The sequence below is a fragment of the Myiozetetes cayanensis genome, unplaced genomic scaffold (assembly GCF_022539395.1).
Source record: "Myiozetetes cayanensis isolate MyiCay16 unplaced genomic scaffold, myiCay2020 scf4, whole genome shotgun sequence".
Lineage (NCBI taxonomy): Eukaryota > Metazoa > Chordata > Aves > Passeriformes > Tyrannidae > Myiozetetes > Myiozetetes cayanensis.
In genome coordinates this window covers 70,531,030-70,555,501 of record NW_026087631.1, presented here as the reverse complement: position 1 = coordinate 70,555,501, position 24,472 = coordinate 70,531,030, and the positions used below count along the sequence as shown (strand labels likewise).

General features: G+C 41.9%; 1 protein-coding gene across 4 annotated transcripts in view; it reads right to left on the bottom strand.

Annotated features, from left to right (window-relative positions):
- Nucleotides 1–22,513, bottom strand: part of KATNAL2 (katanin catalytic subunit A1 like 2) — a 31,170-nt gene extending 8,657 nt beyond the window's left edge. The window contains exons 1-13 of one of the 4 annotated variants that reach the window (XM_050328849.1): nucleotides 22,390–22,513; nucleotides 14,823–14,893; nucleotides 14,270–14,436; nucleotides 12,180–12,222; nucleotides 11,628–11,748; nucleotides 10,527–10,622; nucleotides 9,932–10,030; nucleotides 9,244–9,321; nucleotides 6,131–6,229; nucleotides 5,520–5,583; nucleotides 4,117–4,235; nucleotides 1,933–2,024; nucleotides 388–498 (exon numbers count right to left, since the gene is read on the bottom strand). In XM_050328849.1, the coding sequence (XP_050184806.1) occupies nucleotides 388–498; nucleotides 1,933–2,024; nucleotides 4,117–4,235; nucleotides 5,520–5,583; nucleotides 6,131–6,229; nucleotides 9,244–9,321; nucleotides 9,932–10,030; nucleotides 10,527–10,622; nucleotides 11,628–11,748; nucleotides 12,180–12,222; nucleotides 14,270–14,436; nucleotides 14,823–14,893; nucleotides 22,390–22,440 (1,211 nt within the window). In that variant the 5' untranslated portion in view covers nucleotides 22,441–22,513. The remainder of the gene's footprint in view (nucleotides 1–387; nucleotides 499–1,932; nucleotides 2,025–4,116; nucleotides 4,236–5,519; nucleotides 5,584–6,130; nucleotides 6,230–9,243; nucleotides 9,322–9,931; nucleotides 10,031–10,526; nucleotides 10,623–11,627; nucleotides 11,749–12,179; nucleotides 12,223–14,269; nucleotides 14,437–14,822; nucleotides 14,894–22,389) is intronic. The other 3 variants (XM_050328850.1, XM_050328851.1, XM_050328852.1) reach the window with 3 other exon arrangements.
- Between the last annotated feature and the right edge of the window lie 1,959 nt (nucleotides 22,514–24,472).

The following is a 24,472-nucleotide window of genomic DNA, read 5'->3' as shown; positions in this document are numbered from 1 at the left end:
CTTTGAAAAGTCCCTTTTCATATCAATAAAATCCAACATTCCTATTTATGGAGTATCCTTCTAAGCACCAGATGTTTTAAGCACCTTAGAGTTCCAGGCTGAAACCCTTCTTAGCTTAAAACATAGTAAATAACTTGCCTATAAATTCAAATACTCCATTTTAAATATTAGCAGCTGTAGGACCAGCATATGTTGACTTTATTATGGATTATTCTCATGTGACACAAATAGCAAGAATTGAAGAGTTTAAAAGTAAAAGCTCCAAATTAATCTTTAAATGCTTTAACCAAATATCAAGGCTTTTCCTGCAGAAGTCTAAATAAAATCTTTATCTGTGCTTAGAAGCTCATGAAAATGTATTCAAAATGTACTCTCTGGATCTCTTACCATGGCAGATTGGAAGCTGCTAAAACAAATACAAGATCATCAGATCGGGCCAAGCCATCCATCTGCACCAGTAATTCTGTTTTCATCCGCCGACTTCCTTCATGTTCACCACTACCAAGATTCAGAGAAATATTATTTGCTCAGTGCATTAAAGTAATCATCTTTATTTATACAGTGTCATTCACAGCAACTGAGCCCCGTCACAGTTTTGCCCCAGTTCAAAGCATGATTAAGCTCCATTAGCTAACATCTAAGCATTAAAATCAAGCTTTCTAATGATTACTTAAATGGACTCTTTTCAGTGCATTAAAGTGAGGTGAATTCACTATTACTGAATCCAAAGAAAATATTAATTTTTATTTTTTTCCCTTCATATTAATCTCCACTCAACACTGACGTTTACTGGACAACAGCTAAGGCTTTGATTGATTGATTAACTGATCTATACAAGGGAATTTTTACAATGTGATAGTTGCCATTTAAATAACTAACACGCCTACCTATTCAGGGTGGCATTTTTCTGTGAGTGAATATTAAGTGTCCACAAGAAGACACACTAACTACTGAGTTCAGCATGCTGCAAAATGTTCTACCAAGAGCAAGCAGGAAAATATGCCTCAATGACATGAATTTAAAAATGGGGCAGAGACCACACAGAAAGGATCCTTCCTCAAAAAAAAAAGGAGAACTTAAGCAAAGCCCTAAGAGTTCTGGCCCTGATCCAGGTAATCAGTTTTGTAGAAAACCAGCTGGAACTCTTGGTTCCAGATGTGGAACTCTTGGAAGCTCCTGGATTGAGCCCAGGGAAAACATCAGGGCCTTAGATGGCAAGAGCTGCGCTTCAGGTTTAATGGCTTATTTCTGCAAAGGCATCCACACATCAGTGCCAAGTCAGTATTTAATAAGGATATGTAAAAATACATCTAGGAAGGCAAAATTTGGGTCATAATTAGTATCTATTAACTGAGAATGATTAGAAGTAGTATCTTTAAAATAGGGCATATTCTATTTATAAATGGCAAACAAGAAATATAATATAAACTGAGTATGTAATTCACTGTACATAAAATCCACTGTAATGGGTTCCTAACGGTTATAACAACACTTTTACATTTCTCCTGCTCCTTTCCCATCCCTAACCTTTTCAATCAGTTTTTTAACTATAAACTGTCTATGCCTTGGGTGAAAATAGTAATATCCAACCATTCCTGCAACTGGAAGTTCTGACAATGCCACCAAAATCTGTTCCATTAATGAAAATGCCATTCCAGTGTGTACACTCCATATTACTCTGCTATGCCTACGCTTGTCTAAAGTGTAAAAAAATCACCTGACAATTCATCTGTTGTTTCCCCCACCACTGCCTTTATTTCCACTCCAAATCCCTGATTTTAAAATACAGCAGCACTGGTTATACACACTTGCTGCCCCCCTAGCCCCTTGCTCATCCTCACACAACCTGCCTTTCACTCTTGCTTCTCTTCTGCAACTGAAAAAACCTTCCACCCCACTCTTCAAATCCCCCAAAGTGGTCCCATCAGTTACCCAGGAGCAGTGCCTCTTTGACTCATAACTGACTCCAGCTCATCCAAGAAAATTGTGGAAGGAGCGTGGTAGCGGGCGAGCTCGAACAACACCTGTTCAGAGAGAAGAGCAAATGTGAAGGAAACTGGCACAAAAGGGCATCAAGGACCACTGGCACGCAAGATAAATAACAGCACCCACAGTTCCAAGGGATGTCTGCTGGGAAAAACCTCTGGGTAGGCTGAGGGTCCCCGAATACTCTCGAATTCTGAGAGGTTTGTAAAGGAGATATAAAGAACACAGCCTTGTAATCCTGTCTTTATGTGTAAATCTTTCTGGCTAAATCCTATCAGAGTACCCTGAGAATAATGGGATAGAAGAAAATGATCCATCAGAGGATTCTGGGAACTCCTAAATTGTTATCAGAGATTAAACATGCGCCTTTTGTTGTTGCTCCATTTTAGTTTTTTTTTTTAAATAAGGATTTGAGAAAAAAATATAAGTCAGCTGAATCATAATGAAAGAAAATGGACCGATTCTCTTTATAAGAATCAAGCAGTTATTTTGGTTTTATTTCTGGTGAAAACAAGCATAAATTGCTTGACCAACCAAGATTTAAAAAATGGACTATTAAGCTGACAAAAAATGTGGATCTGCCCTTTGTAGAAAAAGTTTCATCATGTTTTTCCATAAACATGGAGAGGCCTGTGTTAGCACTAAGAACACAATGCCAATTCTTCTAGACTAAAGTGTTGAGTTTTTAAATAACTGTCACATAACAATACATATTAATCCAGCACTTCTTAATCTGAACACTTAAACAAAGCAAATTTTAAAAGATTTGTATTATATTCATCACTTTGAATATGAAACACAGGGTTTAAAGTATTTGCCCAGAGTCACAAGTAGACCATGACCAATTTTACTAGAAATCTAAAATTTAAAATCACAGAAATAATGTGTAGAACTGAGGAAAACAGGATGAGTGGACATGCCTCCAAATGACCACAAAACCCACGTACCCTTCCCACAACTTCAGAAAACTCCTGCACCAGCCTCGTGTGATCTTGGGATATAAATACACACAATACTTTTCTTAGAGCTCTCCTGATCCACAATCTCATTTCATTTTTTGATTCTGCCAAAAACTCAGCTAAGGGTAAAATGCCACAAATTCAATATAAATGCAAGTGCTGCGGCATGTTCACAAATACCTTTCGGATAATGGTGTCGAAAAACAGACTGTCCCACCCCTACTGTTGCCAGAAAGGAAAAGTCCAGGAAGCTGCTGAAACAGGTGTCAAGAGGATCAGTAACAGGAGGGGAATGTCAGGAGAAAAATGTCGTTTTAAAGGTACAAGAAGGCAAGAAGAATAATTGTGCTGCAGACATTGCCAGCATTTCAAGAAAGATTAACAATGCCTGGAATGCCACTTGCAGGGTACAATTCGTTATGGTTGTTTATTCCCAAAAGCTCTGCATCTGTCCAAGGTGTAGCCTAAGAGATCACAGAATCAGAGATGACCATAAAGGAAGGTCTTAAGGGCTTGTGGATTTCTTACACAGAAATGGTGGACATTATGGAGTGATTCCGATGGGTATCCCAGGGCAAGGATGCTACACCTGAATTTTTCTGGACCACAGCTGAGCTATGAACACTTCTTCCTAGTCTATATTAAAAAATACATTTACTTATTTACCATTAAACTACCTTCCTTAAAACATTACATGTGCATTTGAGTGTAAGATCTTTGTGACAAGGGAATTGCCGATTTTGTGCCATGAAGACTAAGAATAATAGGGAACTTGGTAACATTTTGTAGGAAGCCTAGGAGACAACACTTGCAAAAAGGATGTGAAGTGGTCTGAAGGGGTCACTAAGCAAACACTACTTTAGTTAGGAACTCTGCTTGTCTGTCTGTTCTTCATTGAGTCAAAGATCTTTGCTGCCTTCAGAACATCTGCTTCATCTTACATCACAGAACCGAAGTGCCACAGCAAGAATCCATTGCGAGACTTGTGTAGAAGTGACGCTACTGCCATTTTAAGAACTAGGTATGATCAAAGTCATGTTTTGTCTAAGTAAGTCCGGACAGATTATGAGCACCAGAGGAACATTTGCTTTCCAGTTCTGTGTCCAACCCCAGTTCTTCAAGAGGGAACCTGATGTTTGTAAATTATAATGAATGAGAGAATAATTCTTACCCGGACAAGTTTCTCTGAATCACCTCTCCATTTGCTGACAATGGTGGATGCTGATATGTTGAAAAACGTTGTGTTGCATTCTGTGGCAACAGCCTTAGCAAGCAAAGTTTTTCCAGTACCTACAAACAACAGTGTTTGAGAAATTCACTCTCTAAGGGAAGACAATGCAAACATTTGAATAATTCCCCTCCTCACACTACCAGTCAGGTAAAATCAGTAAAATAGTCATAGTATGGTTTGGGTTGGAAGGGATCTTGAAGCTTATCTCATTCCAACCCACTGCCATGAGCAAGGACAGCTTCCACTAACCAGGTTGCTTCAAGCTGTGTCCAACCTGGCCTTGGACACTTCCAGAGATGGGGCAGCCACAGCTTCCCTGGGAAACCTGTGCCAGTATTTCACCACTAGTATTTCACCACTAGTATTGCATCAGTATTTCACAGCCAACAATCCCTTCCCAGGATCCCATCTAACCCTGCCCTCTGGCAGTTTGGAGCCATTCCCCCTCGTGCTGTCCCTCCATCCCTTGTCCCCAGTCCCTCTCCAGCTCTCCTAGAGCCCCTTTAGGCCCTGGAAGGGGCTCTCAGGTCTCCCTGGAGCCTTCTCTTCTCCAGGTGAACCCCCCCAGCTCTCCCAGCCTGGCTCCAGAGCAGAGGGGCTCCAGCCCTGGGAGCAGGTTGTGGCCCTTCCAGATTTTCTGGGGCAACTCAGGTAATACAGCACTGCAAATGCACTTCCCAAGGTCTGAAGCAGGACGTGATGATATGGTCAGGTGCCTTCTGTGGCAAGTACATCTGAACATTCACAGGAACAAATGGAGTTCACTGCAGTGGCAGCCTCTGCATCCTGACTCAAGTGGTTCTTATGCCCTGTGTCCCCTTCCAGCCACCCTCATGGTGGTGGTGCTTGTGTCAAGAAGGGGCAGAGGGAGCAGGGAAGCTGTGCTGGCACACCCAGGAAAACACACAACTAGCCCAACAGAGGGAAAAGTTTCCACCCTATTCCCAAAACAACCCCTAAAAGCAGAAGAAAGGAAGGACATTTTCACTGAGGATATGAGTCCATGACAGATCTATTCACATATCAGAGGATCAGGTCATGCCAGACTTGATTAATATGGTCCAAGACGAGTAAAAATGAGTATGAGTTTTCAGGCCTCTGAATTGTTAGTATAAGCACTGTTTCTGGATGATTCAGGTGTAAAAAATAGTCAAGGCTCACGAGAAAGGACAGGTTTGAGTGCTAGAGATGGACATAACCATCCAACACTCTCTCCTTTTAACTCACATCACAGAACAGGTTCTTTTCTAACATACTTGATCTAATTAGCATCAATGATTTATGCATGGGACAAAACCAGAAGCAGTGATGAACACAGAGATATGGTATTAAGCTCTCCATACCTGGTGGTCCATAGAGCAACAACCCTTTCCAAGGGGACAGAATGCCAGTAAACAGCTCTGGGTACTGTGGAAACAGAAAAGTAATTCAGGGATTAAAAATACATCATCTATAACAAATTGCAAGGGATTCTAGTCCCCACCTTCACTGCTCTTAACACTTTCAGGAAACACACAAAATTTGAAAAGAGACATAAAAACACACCAAACAATGTAGTATGTATGATCTGAATACTGATAAAAATCCTTTACTGATTTGAAATCTGTTTTAAGTGATTTTTTTTCAAATGCCACTGATTTCATATTCTCTTCTGTAAGCCATTTTTCATGGAATTAATATAGGCCAAATTCAGAACTTCTTACATAGTCAAAGGTGCCAAAAAATTGGACTTAACACATTTTAATGTGTTAATTTTAATACCGAAAGGTCATTTTTCTATAGGAAATGCAATTTCAGGTGGAGCAGGAATAGTTCTAAGAGGAACAGGAGTAGTTCTAACATGAACTGCTTACAAAAGGACAGAAATAGTAAGAACTCTAAAACAACACGGCAATTGCAAGGAAAATGCTCAGGAGCCCAACACCAGTTTTCCCAAAACTATTTAGGACTTTACCTTTATGGGATAAACAACTGCTTCCTTGACCAGCCTTTTAGCTGCATCCAGCCCTATAATATCATCCCACTTCACGTTGGGCTTATGGAGATAAATGTCCTGCAACACACATCACATCTTGTTAGTAAAACTCCTGCACCAGGATAATGACCTCTGGCAAAGTAAAAGGATTGACTCAGAGATAAAATAAAAGTGCTGTTAAGTGATACAAGCTGTATTATTTAACCCTACATGCCAGGGACTTCCCAGGAGGAAAGCACACACAGCAATCATTTCCCTCAAGCTTCCCCTCCAGCCCCCAGTTTCCCTGATGTATTCCTGCCAAATGTACTCACTCTCAGATATGTTTTCTGTTACTTTGGCTCAATAACCACCCAACATATGAAGAACTACCATGATATGAAGGGTCACCAACCCTAATATTTTGCCTCTGTTGCTGGCAAGTATGGGAAGTTTAAAAAACAGAAGTATAAGCAATAGTATTGATATGTTGGTTCAAATTTATATCCACAAGTGTACTTCAACAGGACTTAAATAATTCAAACTCCATCCTAGTCTTTGAGTTCAAACACCTTTTGACATTCATTCTTCAGCAAATTTCTCTTCCCTCTTTTTACAATGTGTTTATTCTGTAACCACTGTGCAATGTGAAAACACTTTTGTTTTTCTAAACTTGATGCTCAGTAACTTTATGGCTGCACCGATTACTTACATTATTACTCATGTTATAAGTAACACTGAAAAACTGCTATTTACCCCACACTATGCAAGATTTTATAAGCTGTGCGAAACTCTGCAACAGGAGGAAAATTTTCCCCCAAGCTTCTATCAAAAGATAGTCGGTAATTAGTCTATGCCCTGAAGCACTCACTAAATTAATTTCATTTAATTCATCAAACTTTCCAAATCTTCTATGAATCTTTCCATTTGCCTTAGAAATATTTTGTGGCTTTCTGTTCCAGAGGCTAATTGTTCTGCAAAAAGTATCCTATCCTCAATACAGATACTAAAGATAAATTCTGCTCTCCAATAATAACAGCCCCTGCAGACTGAAGGATTATGTGCTTGTATCCAAGGGGAAAAGTTGATTTAATACAATTAGAAAAAATTATTTATATAGAGTAGACTGTACTTTCCCTTTCTATTAACAGCGAATTAAGATGAATCAGATTTCTGATATTAAGTAGAGGCTTCCATAACTGTTTCCAAATTAAATTAGATTGTGTTATGAAATAGATACTACATGCTCTTTATTTTTATTGATTTATACAGTGTCAATTACCACAGCAACTAGGAACATACCATAATGAAGCACAATGCAAAAAATATAACATAATGGAGGGAAAGCAACTGTATTGCTTTCTTGCTAACACAGCAGCAGGAACATCACTATTTTAAAGGTTTACCACAAATTAAAAGACCAGACAGGAACTGAAATGAATGAGACTTTTCTTACTTTAAGGTCAGAAATTTCTTAACACTTGAATTCTACCAAACTTCAAATGCAAGACTTGCAGACCAAGAATTTGGGCCATACACAGCTATGAACAAATCACTCAGCAAAATATTCCAGGCTTTTTTTAAACAGGTGATATAAGTACATGGGAGCAACAGCTGATACCATTCTTGATGACTATATCCAGAAAGACTCACAACACTACCACATACTGTGATACTAAGAAGCCTTTTGGATGAATGCCTCATCCAAAGGTGATGCATGCAAAGCTGATTTGTAGCCACTGATCCCCAGCAGCCCAGGGACTGTTTGTTAGACTACACCTCAACCCACGAGCGAAATGAAATGGTGTCAAACTTCCCATCCTGGAAGAATCCCCAATCTGCCCTGGGTGCATCGCTGATGCTGCTCGTGCAGCTCCTGTGCTGGGATGAGGGCACTGCTCACAGAGTCTGCAGTTACAGCACCTCTCAGCTGCACCAGCTGAGAAGAGACAGGAGAACAGATCATGCAGCTGCTCAAAGCAAAGCACAGGACCAGTGCTAGGCCAATGTCCCCGGGGCTGTCCCAGCTGTGGGGTGGCAGCAGGGCCAGGGCAGTGCCTGTCCCTGTGCTGGCCCTGCTGAGGCACCTCCAGTGCTGGGGCAGTTCTGGGCCCTCAGACAGGAGAGACACTGAGGGGCTGGAGCGTGTGCAGGGAAGGGAACGTAGCTGGGAAGGGGCTGGAGCAGCAGGAGCGGCTGAGGGAGCTGGGGGGGCTCATCCTGGAGAGAAGGAGGCTCAGGGGGGACCTTCTGGCTCTGCAACTCCCTGACAAGAGCAGGGAGCTGGGAGGAGACCGGGCTCTGCTTCCAGGGAACAAGAGACAGGATGAGAGGAAATGGCCTCAAGTTGCACAAGGGGAGGTTTAGGTTGGACATCAGGAAAAATTTATTCCTGAAAAGCATTATCAAGTCTAGGAACAGGCTGCCCAGGGTAGTGTTGGAGTCCCCATCCCTGGAGAGATTTAAAAACCACATGAATGTGGCACCTGGGGACATGGGTGAGTGGTGGCCTTGGTAGTGCTGGGGGAACAGATGGACTTGATGGTCTTAGAGGGCTCTTCCAACCTAAAAAATTCTGTGATTCTGTGATTCTAAATAATGCAGGAACAGCAGGGTTTAATAATAATTTTTGTTTAGTAGATACATTCAGATTCAGATACTGATGTGACACTGCCACACTGCCAAAAGCTCAATGCCTTGAATGGAAGCTGCACCCACAGGCTTGATTCAAGTTTTTTCCCAGCATTACATCACAATTAAATAATACATCAGATGACAGTTACTATTAACTAATATATTTAAATCTCTCTTTTCAGAGAAGAATTGTAATTCTTCTGTAGCAATAAGAACAAAGGGAAAAGCCACAACAGTCTCCATAGCATGATTAGATTACATGTTCCCTATTAGAAAGGAATGGTCTCAATTACTCCCATTGTGTATCAAAAAGAAACAACTTGTAAAGAAGTGACTTGTTGGGAGGTGCATGGAAAGAAAACTAGCTTGCATATTCAAGAATAAGCACCCTCACTGACAGTAAAAAGAAACAAAAACAGCATTCTCGGATGACAAAGATAACCAACACCTCAGTAAACTAACATGGAGATTGATCTTACTTTGCTTACAACCATTGCAAGCTCCCTCATCTCACCAGTCATGCCAATAAAGGCGCTAAGGGGTTTCAATAATCGTTCCTGAAAAAGAAGAACATAAGTTCTTGTCAGACTTCAAAAATATTTTTAGACAGACAAACTATTAAATACTTCTTTAAAAGCTGGTGTGTGGTAGTAATATCAACTGTTACAGGTGCAGAAACTTGGATATTAATGAAGATTTTGAAGTAAGCCATTTTTGCAGTAAGGCAGACTGGCTGGCATGTGAGCTGGGTGCACTGTCTGAGAAGTCTGGCTTGTGTCAAGGAGTGATTACTGAAAATTTACCTCAACCATCTAAACTCTGCTGCTGTCTCAGCTGAGGTGAATGCTAAAACCACACTGCATTCAAAGGAACCAGAATTTCACCCTCAGAAGTTCTGTGAGTTTCTGCAATTATTATTATTATTATTTTCATCATAAGATATAATTTCTATTTGTTGCATGTTCAAAAAGTAAGCAACTGTCAACAAATGAAGCCAGTATCATGTATGACTGTCCTTTCAAGAAGGAAATACCCCTCTCAGAAATCTAAGCCCCTCTTTAGCACTTGGGAACAAAGATAACTTTGTTGCAGTATTTTATTTTTTCCCCCGATTATGTAAAACTCATTTTATTGTTAGTGGATGGAAACACGAACAGAAACACTTACTGAGGGATCTGGATCACAGTTAAGGCTGTTCAAGGCAATTTCATTTGGTGACATTCTGACAGCATCCTGAATCATCCCATGGAAGTCAATTACTTGGCCCTAAAGGAGAAAATAATGTTGTAATAGGCTCTACCCACGATGGTAGCCCTACACTGGACCAAATTTTGTTTGCAGTTACAGGGTCTCCTTACTGCATATACAGTCCTAATTACGGCAAAAAATAGACCACAAAATCTGCAGTAGCAACAGGAGTAGAACACATATCTGAGCCATTGAAACAATTTAACTACAGAGCCTCTTATCATCTCATTCAGGAATTCAAAATTTATCTTCAACTTTAGGTATTACCACTGGGTTTTAAAAACAAAAATATTCTTCCTTTTTGAGTATGTCTGAAGTTGTATTTAATGCAAACAGAGCTTCCTATGCAAAGAATTGTCACCCAAATCATAAAATTGACCCTTCAACTGATTATACAGGAACATTTTATATAAAAATAGACTCAGAAAGCTAACATTTGATATTTTTTAAAACCTTTGTGGGTTTTAATCCGTAGATATTTCTGTGATAAATCACATACCAGGTTTCCACCAACCTTTCTTGGGTGAGGGCTGTCTCCTCCAGGTTTGCTGATTGCTGAGATGCTTAAGCCAAAGTCAGGTTGATCCAGAGTAACTGCACTGTCACTATTCTAAAAAAAAACCAAACAAATTTTTAAAAAGACGTGTTGCCAAGTAGATGAATTGAAGATATTACATTATAGGTATCATCCCACCTCTTCATATACGCCCAGGTGAACTGTATCATTACATGGAAGTTCCAAGAGTAATCCCACACTTGTCAGACCAACACCACTTACATTTAGTTAGGCTTCATCTGACTGGTGACAGCAGTGAAAGCCACAGCTCCAGAGCTTAGCAGTCCACTTATTTCATATACAGGGCAGAAAACTGCACTTTATACGGTTGTAAGAGGCAACACTTACGAACAGTAGAAATTACAGGCAAATGTAATGTATAGAACATCAACTCAGAGATGAGGAGCTATTACATATTCACTTCACAGAAGTTATTGCTGTAAAATCCCAAAGGTAATGTTTTGGGGTTTTTAGGGGTAAAAACAGGTCAGAGATTAATTCCTCTTGGTGCAGAAATATAGACAAGCCCTTAAAAAAAGGTGGAACAGACACAGTGCTTGCCCACCAACCTGCTATTCCTGGACCACCCTCTGTAAGGGATGATAATAAAGTGGATTTCACAGTTACCTTAACCAAATGAGACTCCCAAAATTGAAAATTACAGGACCAAACTACTCCCCCAGTCTCAAACACCTTATGCACTGTGAAGATGCTTAGAACTCACACCAGACTTTCTGTTTGACTTGTTTGTCTTGCTTTCTGGCAATAAAGGATGAATATGCTGATATTAATGGGAAAACTCTGATTGCTTTCACCGTAAGTTGGATTATATCACTCCTTTTCCTCCAGTTTTTGCCTGTGACTTGCCCCCCAACTCACAGCCAGAAAACAAGTCTTGAAGTCTTTCACCTATAACCCTTGAATTACATAATCAAAAAAGCCCACTAGTTGCACAGTTATTAATGGTGTGACTCCCATACACTTGCTGCCTATAGACTCTCAAAAATAAAATCACATTAATTTCAACTGTAATGGTATCAAGCTAAAACATGTTCAAACCTGTCTGGGGCTCTCCTTGGCAGATGATTTAGGTTCTGTTGTACTCCCAGAAGTTTTTGACGCAGTGTGGTGCACTGTCTGTACCTTGAGCCTTGGTATATTTTGAGAAGAGCTTGCTGCCCTAGAATTTAAAAAACAAACAAACAAACAAAAACCCCAAACAAACAAACAAAACAACAACAACACAAACATTTTCACAACTTATTTTTTTCCTTACAAATACCAAAAGAAGGCAAGTTTTCAATTAAAGCAGTTCTGGGATAACTTTGCTCCAGTTGAAGCTATGGCATCAATTTCAATCTCAGCAGAGTTCAATGCTTGCTGCTTACAAACACCTCACCCTACCTTATCCACACTGCAGAAACTTTGCAAATTGCCTGCCTCTCCATTTGGGAAACAAGTCTCTATTTGCCTGTAACACATCTCACAGTCAGCAGCACAGCCCTGGGCTTTAATATTCCCGAGGTATCACCACATTATTTTAACCAGGGGGCATATTGTTTTTACAGGAAAATTTTCTGCCCAGAAAAACACCCCACATGTTTCTCTTACCTTCTTGGTCTTCCCCCAGTTCGCAGCTGTTGTTTATTTTCGGCTGTGGCAAAATCAACATCGAAATGGAAAACAATTAAGGATAGAAAAAAAAAAGGCAATTTGACTTTTTTTTTTTTTCTCCCTTCAAAAATATTTGTAAGAATACATTAGTGACATTGGAAATAACAATGCATAAGCAGGATCAGCATGATAATATAAGCACTGCAAGCTTGCAAAAACTTTTTGAAAACAAACTGACACTGGTGAGAGCAGTTTTGCTTCAAGCTTGTTCTGGTTGAGCTCATTCAGTCTTTGGCTTCTCTACTTACATTTTAAAACCAGTATCATGTTCACATGGGCACTACCAGAAATTAGATTAAGCATAATAATTTAATATATCACACTGAATGCTTATTTAATGCTAATAATTTTTTCATTGCTGAACTGGGAAATATGAATTTTCCTTACTCCTCTTCATAATAATCAAGTTCAACATAACAAGACAGAAAAAAAGTCACATTGCAGTGGTGGTTATTAAACTATGCTATTTTTTTGCATTTATATAATTTGAAACAAATTCTGCCAAAGAAAAGCTTTTTTTCACAAAATGTCAAACTCTCAAAGCCCAGATATGAACTCATAAAGCCGAGGGTTTGTGCCCTACTAGCACAGCCCTGGTTGTTCCAAAACATGTCTCCTATCAGTGTTTTCTGTACAACACTCTTCCACTCAAGATTCTCACACGCTCACATAAAATAATCCTCCCCAAACAGCTCTTTCACTCAAAGAGCTTGGGAACACAGAGGCAGCAAAGCCCACAGATAAACTTCTGATCCTGGGGGTTTGTCTGTAATACTTCCAACTGGAACCCAGCATGGAAGTGACCATGTAAGTTCTCTAGGACTTCCCAAGAGTGTTGCAAACAGTTTAGTAGGAAGGAGCACCACACTAAGCCTTTTGTTTAGACACAGATATCTGACCATGGGCACAATTTAGGGCACCTTGCAAACTTGCAAACTGCATGAGAGGAGGCTGCTTACACTTCAGGGGAAAACGATGATGCCTCCCTGCCAGCACAGTCACAACTCTGAGCTTGGGTAGTGCCAGAGTACTCCAAGTCTGAGTAGCTTTACTGACAAAAAAATGCTTACTGAGAGCTTTTAAATGTCCCAGAGTGGCTTTCTAGGAATTGGGTTTTTTCTCTTCAGTCATGGATTGAGCCTTGACTACCACTCAGTTTGACTAAGATGTGAACAAATGCTTTGTAATACATTTTCACTCTTGATTCATGACAAATCCCTTCGGTTTTGTCCTGCAAGGCTGTTCCTTTTTGTACTAACACTAATCAACAGGTTCTAGATGCACATACCTTTTTCATGCAAATAATCACAGAATCCTTTAGGTTGGAAAAGCCCTCCAAGGCCATCAAGTCCAACCATTCCCCCAGCACTGCCAAATCCACCACTAACCCATGTCCCCAATTGCCACTTCCACAGGGCTTTTAAATCCCTCCAGGGACGGGGACTCCATCACTGCCCTGGGCAGCTGTGGCAGGGCTGGCTGGACAACCCTCTCCATGAAGAAATTTTCCCAATATCCAGTTCAAATCTGTATCCTTCAAGCTCTTCATCACTGATTTTTACAAAGTTGTTCTTATAGCTTCTCTAAGTTACTTTTTGTGCTCAAGTGCAAAACCATTCAGGCTCTCAGGGTCATAACAGAATGCTCCTATTCTGACTTGCCTTGTTCTGTATCATTTTTTTATACCTCAGCCTTACTATTCTCTCTCCATGAGAAGGAAGTGAATAAATATATCTATTCCATAATGCTTTGTGCTCAGTTGACATTTTCCACTATCACAGCTGTTTTTAAAAGACAGAAGAATGCCACTTTTTTGTTACTCTGCATAATGAGAGAAGGGAGAGGAGAAGGGCTCAAAACCCCATCTCTCGATTCTTATGTCTTCTGTGCTAGAACTATAGGTCTGTAACTGTAAGGGTTGGAACATTAAATGCTGACATACACAAAAAGGGCTGTTAGCATAGCAGGCAAACATACATTTTAGGCTTTGGAAACAAAAGCTTTCTTTTTGGAACAGAGTCACATACCAGTGTCCAGCACCCTTTTGGTAATTTTAGGATACTTTTGAAATTTTACAAAGTAATAGCTTTCATATTCCATCAAAATTGTCTCAAGATCAACGTTGTCACAAACTTCAAAGCCACGTAAACTTAATTTTGTCTCTTTTTCCAAAGCATTTGCAGCATCGACATATCTGGTAATTTAAAAAAAGGAACAAAGATCAAAAAACTGAGAGTCATGATCTTACTCTGATTTTTAAGAGAAAAAGCAAACAATGGCATTAGTAACTATATGGTATTTTTAACTTGTCCACAACTCTATGTATTATAGAAGTATAAACTCTATTTAAAAAAACCTTTGCTGGTTGATCTAAAGTATTTTTTAATTATAGAGGACATTTTTGTTCCAGAAACTGAAACAATTTAGCAAAGTTAAATGCCAAGATAGTAATAGTAGTTCACCTCTTTTCACACCAGCCCAAAGGCCCACACTCTTGATCTACCCAACGGAAGGACATAGTACAGGAGGTCAGACACACACAGTCCCACAAAGCAGAGCCCTGTTATTTAAAAAACATACCCTTCCTCCATTAAATAATGCAAAATTAGAATGAGGAGATTTTTCCGACGAGCTTCTGTTCGCATCTCCTCCTGTGAATTAAGACAGAACTCTAGATCAAATGTAATATTCTCTTTATTGCTGTAAACAGCATCTAAATGTAGCCTGTGGAAACAAACAAATTAAGACAGCAGCATGTAGGAACTGTAAAACAACTCACTGTTAATAAAGACAAGGAAAGTGGTTTTCAATCTAATTTTTCTTACACATTATCAGGGCTACTGGATGGGTAGCAGCCTCTTCCTTGAGAAGAGAAAATTCCTTTGAGGTTGAACAAATAGCTTACTTCCCTTACTATGGTTATGGATCTCCAACATGTTCAGGCTGCTGCAAATTCCAGGGCAGGACTCTTGCAGACATCAATGCCCAGAGTCTCCAGGGGCAATGCAAGGAAATCTAGTGCTCCAGCCGGGCTGTGTCCTTCCCTTGCAACCAGAAACCTGTTCTCTGAGTGCTTGGAGGAGGGGGCTGGAGAACAAGGTCTGGGACTTGCAGGGCTCTACTACCAAGACCAGCTGTAACACTTTTGGCACCTCCCGTTTCATGGGGCTTGACATATAAACACAGCAAGTGAAACACAGACACTTGTAGAATTGTAGTGGATTGGGGTAACAACAAACTTGCATGATTTTAACACAGGAGCAACCAAAACCAGGTCTAAACACACAGAAATTTCAATATGCAGTCAGTCCCATGGATTTCTTGGCACAGAGTGGAGAACCCAAAGTCATTCACAAAAAGTTCAGCAATAAAAACAAAGCAGTGTAAAACACCTCTATCTTCATTCAGTGAAGCAGCATCTGGGGGAGCACCAGGTGCAATATCAAATAGGGAAAAAGGGGTGGTGGAAACAGAAATCATGCCAGATGCTGGAACAAGGCCTAACTCCAATGAAACATGCTGTCTCTGCTGAGTGATTGCAGAGAAACCCTGAGATTTTAGGGTCATAACTGAATTTGCTACATGAGTTTTTGCTAGAAATCAGCGAGTTGACTCTGGTCGGCCTCACTGGGACTTCAAGTTGGGACCACAGGAAAAGCAGATATGGCCAAACCCACATTTAGGGATATAAATTCTTTCTCTCTTAGGATGCTGGTATTCAGCATTGGAAGATGCAGTTGATGATCCTCATGGGTCCATTCCAACTTGGGATATTCTGTGTATTTTATGATTCTAGGATTACTTACAAGGACCCAGTGTGAGCTGAAAGAGTGGCACTTACTTAGCAGATGGGGTAAGAGCAGCAATTTCTTGCATAGCACAGAAACATTCCTGATCACACTGCACAGTAATGCTGCACAGGCTCCCACTTCCCCCCAGTTTGCCTCCAATTGAACATCCATCCCCAAGAAAAGCCCAGCCTGTGTGTGTGACCTGCAGGTGACAGACCCACAGATCTCCATCCCCTTCATACTGCAGAGTCCCAGCATCTGTGTCAGTGACTTCTGCTGCTCTGCCTGTGCCTGGCACACTGACATGCCAAAGAATTACTACTGGCCAAGGCTTATGTTCTCAAACCTCACAATATGCACAGAAGGAATATGAACACAAACATGCAATTCCTCTTATCTTTCAGGGTCTCTTGGAAGGAAACGTCATTACAGTAAACTGCTGATACTGGAGAATCATTTATTCCTAAAATCAAAGGTGCTTTTGGGTCGTGCAAAACCAATTTACCTCTTTAGCATGCTGCTCCTTTGCCAGATTAGATTTAACTACTCCCTCTCCTCTGTACAGTTGATATCACACAGCATTCTGCTGCTAATTTAAACACTTAGGATAGCACAGTCAGCTATTTCTTTATTTTAAAATAAAATCTGCCAGCCTCTAAAAAGTACTGGGTAGAGCAGGGAAAAGGTATCTCAGCACAGCAAGTATTTCCTGGGATGTTTGCTTCAGGGGCCACCTAGTGTCACGACTAAGAAAGGGCTGGGGTTTGCTCTTAAAACACCTCCTGCAGAGCAAAAGTTGCAATTCACATAGTACTAAAAAGATTCACAGACTCTTCATTCCGGTTTTCTATAAAGAAGAATAAAACTGGCTGGTGAAAACTGAAGAAACCACACCCCATTTCTAGCCTTTAGATACTTCGATACCGTCTTGATGAAGTTTTTCAGGGTCCATAAGGAAGCTACAATACTGTTTGCACTTCAGTGCAGGTACCAAGATAACTTTTCTGAACCGTTTTGGTGAGGAAAGAAAACTGAGCAAATGCTTGGTAGATTAGAAACACCTGAATGAAGCAGACCTGTGAGCTGCTGCAACAAGAAATGAACCAATTCTGAGAACTGTCATGAGGAGAGAGAAAACACTGACACCCTGGGATGAAAGGATCTTTTCCTTCTTAATTTTTGAGGTGCCGGTGTTCGAAAAACAGATTTTGAATTGTGGCCGTTTTACCGTTTCTCCTGGATAATCTGAATCTTCTGAAACACGGTCGGAGGTGCAAGAAGGAAGCTGAGAATCCCACCTGCACATTCTTCGAAATGCAATTGCTCCAGATGGTTTTTATGCTGAGAAAGATTAACTGTTGTGTTTGCCCACATATCAAAGGGCAAGGTCACAGCTACCTCTGAATACTTAAAGCACAGTATGCAAACACAGTGGCTGCCACAGAAGACAAACACATCAAGTGTTTTGTGTAATAAACATGGACACTCTTGACAAGAGAGGAATTGCCTCTGCCTGATGAACTGACAGGGCTCACTATCGATGCTCAGAACTTCCCTTGAAAAGAGTTTGCATTCTGGCATGTCTTCTGCTGCTGTTCATCCCTCCGGGTTACTTCTGCTATCCCTAAAGCATTTTAAGTTCTAGTATAACTAGTGATACAGTGATTGGCAGGATCTCAAATACTCCGTGTAGAGCCTTGCTTTGGGTATAGTACAGCATTGTGCCTACATATGAGACACTTACTTCAACCTTGACATAGTAATGTTCTGATTGTGCTGACCAAGAGAAGGAAAAGTGAACCTTTACATCCAGAAAGAGCCTCATCCAAAAATCAGAAGAGTTTAGACTGAAAGGTTAAATTAATTCTACCTTTAACTCATTAAAAAAGACTTGCATTAGGTTGGATCTGAAACACAAAAGAGAGACATTTCTGGTCCCAATTCGGTGAGGTTTCTACAAAAGGAAAATCAAGGACCTTACATCGTGTTACTGTTACAAGATCATGCCTCTGGTTAGTCAGTGGTGCACAGATCACTGCTTTCTTCACCAATTCCTGCCTTCAGCAGTCCTATTTTACCACATACTCTTTCCAGATGCCTGGTGTCAGTGCCACCAGAGAACAGCTCTCTGCCCACCCCGGTCTGCCATCCTGAACTCCAGTTTACCCTCCAGGGACTGACCCCCACTGCAAACATGTCCACAAACTATGGCCACCGTACAGACAGACACTAACACTGCCCAGGGCTTCCGTTGTGCTCAGAGAGGAAATGGTAAATCTTAACACAGCATGAAAAAAACAGGAGTGCTTACGAGTGCAAAGTTACTTAAAATTCAGTTTAGCTTTATAGCGATTTAGCCTTCCTGTTTAATTAGTATTTAGAATTGCATGTTGTTTATAGCCACTGGTATTTCAATAGATGTTTAAATGTTTAAAGTTTAATAAGCTTCCATTCTTAAAAGAACAAAAAAATGTATGTAATTAAATTTTCAATTACTATAGGGGATTTTGGGGTCCCTGAAATTAATAAAAGCTTAAGGCACTTAAATGTGATCTTGTTTTAAAAACTAAATAGTTGAGCACTTAACTAATTAGCTCCAACATTTATAGTGCTATTTTATTTATTTCTAGCTTAACAAAAGAGCACTACATACTCCTTTCTTTGAGTCATTTGAAATTAAACTCTAATAGAGTTGTGCATCTTTAAATGCAATTGTTTGTTTAGTCATTTCCACACCTTTTACTAAAATGCATTTACATTATAAATCAACCGAGTCTCTTGGGTAATTCCATCAAATTAATGGGCCTACTAAAAGATTAATTTAACTCTATAACATTTCATTATCTTTTGCCCCTATGTATTCTACACTAATATATTTGTTAGGGTGATAAAAAAAAAGGGTTGCAGTGTAAGTCATGGTCTGGGGAGCTTGGAAATGAGAACTGTACTGCTTTAGCATTGTGTCCACGTACATCCAAGTGGGGCAGTCAATAGGATGAGTTCAGAGGGATCTGTGGTCAGGAATTCAGGCTGTCATCACACAGGGAAAGAATTTACCACGATACAAATGCAGTGTCCCTTCCCTCTCTGTCTTTAGGATTCCAGGACGCTGCCAAGTGCAGGGTTCCTCGAGATCAAGCTGGCACCGTGTGCCAGGAGAGAGAGACTTTATGGGCTTGCCCAGTTTTCCTCCCCTCTCCACCACCCTGTATCCCCACAGCTTTCCCTCCCCCTTATTGCGCTGGACATTTGCAGCCTTGACAGGCTTTTTAGAGGGCTGAATGTTCAGTTATTGTCTGGCTTGCTGACAGTACTTTTTGAGAAACACAGGCAGAGGAGGGAACTGGTGAGTTTTAAACAATGTATAACTTGGCTGCCACTGAATAGAATTTCCCAGGACAAAGAAAGGGCGCTTTGCCCTCTTCTCTCTTCCAAATCACACACGGCTGCTGCAAACAATAGAGCTGGCAAAGTTTTTTAAGGATTACAAAGAGCTTTCATAATTAAAGACATACAGCAAGCTCCCCACAGAACTTATGGCTGTCCTAGCAGTAGGATGTACCCCGGACTGTTATAAAATCATGAGATATTTTACAGGTTGAGTTTGGTGCACTGAAAACAGAAACCTTCCAATTTCTCCCCCCACTGCAATGTTGTCTTTCATTAATTCATGCTCCAGAACACTATAATCTCCCTCTTTTAACAGGAACACTGCTGAGGCCCAGACCTCACTAATTTGAAGTGATGCATATTATGAACGCATAAAAATGAATGGACACAAAGTATGGTGAATTATATGCATTAAGGATGATGAATTTACAAATTAATGAACAATTAACAATAAAGCATTGATCAATAAAGCATTAACTCCCACTCATTTGCAGGAATTTGCAAAGTCCTACTGCAGTTCACAATAATATTGTTTGTCAAGGGGCATTTACAAAGCAAACAAAGGAAATATTTTACAATTAACACCAGTTAAATGCCTCACAAGACAAATTTATTTGACTGTAAGACTACACTGTGTAGCTGTGAACAGCTATGGAATTGCAATGCCTATAGGAATTTTTCTAAAAACACTTCTCCCCAGAATTTCCCCAATAATTTCCATTCTGTAGAACAGATTACTGGAAAAATGCGGTACAGATAAGGGCAGGACTATGGAATTAGAAATCCCACTAATTACTTACTGCTACAGATTAAACATATAACAGTCTAACTCAGAGATACTCCACTGGAATACTGGAATTCAGAAACCAGACATTAAGTAGCAAGGCTCCCTCCACAGAAGGGAGGCAAAACCTTAGAGCACAAATCAAAAAAAAAAATCCCCTTGGCAGTTTCATTTCAAGTCGCTAATTAAAAAGAGGGCTCCAAACTTCTGCTCCTCTGCGGAACACAAACAACTCCCTCTGTACCCAAACTGTAGATTGCTATCTTCACATCCATCCTGCCAAAAGGCTGTGGAGGAGCCAGCTCACAAAGCACACCAACCCAAACCCAGAGGCACAGCTGACAGAGCTTGAGCTCCAGGCCCTCATCCCACACACGTTTCCTCATTTAGTAGCCAACACCATCCTGGGGACCAAGGGCACCCAAATACCAACTGGTGAGGTTACACATCAGACCCTTTTTCCTCCTCTTTTCTTCCTGCACCTCACTGCTGTTTCAATACCACACCTTAGGGCTCCTTTCCCAGTGGCTGGGACCTGAATCCACTTCAGGGCTCAGAAAGAGACTGTGCTGGAGGACTCCATTCCTGGTAAATATATAGCCCACTAATACCTCCTCAGGAGAGGTAGCAGAGGGGCAGGCATTGATCTCTTCTCTGTGGTGACCAGTGACAGGACACAGGGAACGGCTGGAGCTGTGCCAGGGGAGGTTTAGGCTGGATCTCAGGAAAAGATTCCTCCCCCAGAGGGTGGTTGGGCACTGAACAGGCTCTCCAGGGCAGTGGTCACGGACACAAGGCTGACAGGAGTGTTTGGACAATGCCAAACAACGTCCCCTAAAGGGACAGGGTGGGATTGCTGGGGTGTCCTGGGCAGAACTTGATGATCCTTGTGGGTCTCTTCCAACACAGGCTGTTCCGTGATTCCACAAGAGGTTGACATAACCTAAAGCTCAGTGTTCAATATGACATAACTTTCCTAAAACTTTAATTAATGGTAGCTGTTAGCTGTGTTCCTCTTTTTTTTTTTTTTTTTTCTCCTTACGGATTTGTCAGTTTGATCTTTAAATCACCAAAGCTTTGAGTTTCTCTGAACTAGCTCTGATGAGCTCCAATAAACAAAGCTTGAGGGAGGTGAGGATTGGATGTCTGGGTTTTTAAATTTATGGTCCTTCTAAGATATGTTGGACTAACGAGAAGATACAGAGGAGATTAACAAAGACATTATGGCCTGAGAGTTACAGAGTTTTTTGTCTAAGGAAGAATGATAAGAGAACCGAAGAATGTGGATCCAATTAGACAGCAAAGGACAGAAGACCAAATAAATTAAGATAATTGTGTAACTTTGAACCAATTAACGTTATTTTCTTTGTTTGCTAAAATGTATAAATACGTGAAAAATCCTGCAAGGGACTTATATGGCTGGAATGATTCACTAGGTGTCTCTGGCCAGAATGAAGCAATGCCTGGCTCACCAACACTTAAAAGGTGTGTTGGAGGCTTTCTCTTCCCCCTCAAGATTTTTGGTGACACCAGAATACCTCCTTGGGAAAAACTGCTCATTTTTGGAGGAATCTTGTGCTTTCCAGCCACAGTGGGAACAAGGATTGGTGTATGCATGCACAGCACCCAACAGCACTACAGGAAAGGCTTTTAGCATCCCTGCAGTCGCCCTCACTCCAGTGTCATTTGACCAGCAGATGGAAGCAAAAGAACAGGCTACAAAATTTAGCTAAATCCTGCTGTTTCTGGGCTTCCTGGGGGAAGAATCATAGAATAACATAATGGTTTGGGCTGAAAGGGATCTTTAACGATCATGCAGTTCCAAACCCCTGCCATGGGCAAGGACACCTTCCACAATCCCAAGCTGCTCCAAGGCCCGTCCAGCCTGGCTCTGGACACTTCCAGGAATGGGGCTGATAGGGTGGAGGCGCAGCGGCGCAATACAGCCGTGACCGATGAAAACAGAGGTCGAGGAAGGGAGGAGCACGGACTGCCCGCTTTGGCTGTGCCTGGCGCTCCAGGACCACGAACAGAGGGGCTGTGGGGGGAAATCTGTGCCCGTCCCTGCCCATCACGGCCTGCACCGGCCCCGCCGCCATGACACCCCGCACCGCCCTGCGCATGCGCACTGCCGCTGCCATGGCAACGGCGACGCGCGGCCACCCGCCCTGCCGGCTCTCACCGCTTCTCTCGCCTGGTAGGTGGTTCTCAGGGCCTGGCAAGAGAGCTCCATGGCGGCGGGGAATGCCGGCGGGAACGCCGCCGGGAATGCCCCCGGGAATGCCCGGGCCCCAAACCCGCCGAGCCCCACGGGCGCCCCGGGGAACAGGCCCGCCCTGCCTCCCCGGCACAGCCAATCGAAACGCCGGAAAGTGAAAGACTGGCAGGAAAGGTGACTAATCAGAAGCGAAGCTCTGTGGGGGAAGGCGGGGCTAGCAGCGGTGGTGACCAATGGCCGCTGGGCTCGCCTCAGCGGCAGGGGGTGTGAGGGGAGCGGGGGCGATCGGTCTGAGGGGAAGGAGCGGAGCGGAAAGAAAGCAGGCCGGACCAACCCAAACCACCACAGAACACGACAAACCAACCCAAAACAAGCGAAACCAACCCAAAACATCCCCAAACATGACAAACCAACCCAAACCAAGTGAAACCAACCCAGCCAATCAAAAAAACTCCAGAACATGACAAACCAACCCAAACCAAGTGAAACCAACCCAAACCATGCCAAAATACACCAAAACAAGACAAACCATCCCAAGATATGCCAAATCAAGCCAAAGCAACCCAAAACAAGCCAAACCAGCCCAAAACACGACAAACCAACACCAAAACACGCCACAACGCGCAAACTAAGCCAAGCCAACCCAAAACAAGCAAAAGCAACACAAACGGAGCCAAACCAAGCCAAAACGAAGCCCCGAACATCGCAAGCCAAGCCAAACCAGCACAGCCCTGCCCACCTCGCTGTTAAATACACCAGGCTCACCTGACACAGACGAGATGTGTCCAACCAGACAAAGACTCCACTCGGTCCCTCACGTCAAGGATGCCGACAAGTGTTAAAATGGAGACTACCACTCTGAGGGAGTCCACAGGGCTGAGAGAAAGACCCTCTTTGGAGCACAACTTGGCTGCCTGGTTGCTGCAGCTTCCAGGGTTCAGGGTTTGATTTATTGGAGGGATTAGTTGTGCCTGTTGGATGCTGTCCGGCTTCAGTCCAGCTGGAGAAGAACCTATGATCCTGCAAGAGGCTGACAAAACCTAAAGCTCTGTCTCAAGACCTCTCCCAAAACTCATCTTTTATAAGAAATCCTGTGCTTTCCACTCACAGGAATTGGTATATGCGTGCCTTGCACCCAACAGCTTTGTGGAAAAGGCTTTTATCATCCCTATTCCCAAATCCAACAGCTACCCAGTTTCACCAGCTGTTCTTGGACAGCATAACTACCAGGTTCTCACACCCATGCAGTGCAACCTGGTCTAATGGAGAGTGTCCCTGCCCACTGCAGGGGGTTTGAAATGAGATCTTTAAGGTTCCTTCCAACCCAAACTGTTCTGGGATTCCATACCAATGCTTGCTTAGCATCTCATCCTCAAAAACATGTTTTGCGGACATCTAGACCTTCCTCCAAACACACTCCTTAGTACCACTGTCAGTAGCCCCTTATCCTTGTGGTACCACTCTATTCCCACTCAGGATGTTTCCCCTGCCTTTTTCTTAAACTCTTACATTCCAGTATAGGCCAAGACAGGCTTTGTGTTCCCTTGAGCTCCCTTCACTAAGTATCTCCCAGTGCACATACTTCTTACAATCCTTCCCTCCCTCCTTTCAGTACGCCTCAATCCCCAGGATTTCCTAATCAAAAACATGACTCTGGTGTATGTTCACAGCTCAGATGGTTGTGCTGCAAATGTAATGTACTTCCACCCATCTAATTAAATGTATCTCTTTTATTAATCTGTCCCATAAAACATGGAGATTTTTCAAAGTGGATCAGATTAATGTTCCTGCATCTAACTCGGGTTCCCTCCTACCAGAAATTTGCTTTTAATTTAGTTTCCCTTATCATGGTAGTAGAGTGGGTAATAAGTTTGGGTTTCCGTTATTGGTTGCTTCTGTTTTATGGCTCTGAAAGAAAGGTGAAGACAATTAAAGTTGGGATTCAAGCCATCCCAATTATGTTTCCAAGATCATTACTGTCGGGGGAATAGCCTCGGTTTGAGGCTGTGCTCCACTGGAGAGAGTTTTCCACCATGAGTGTTAAAGG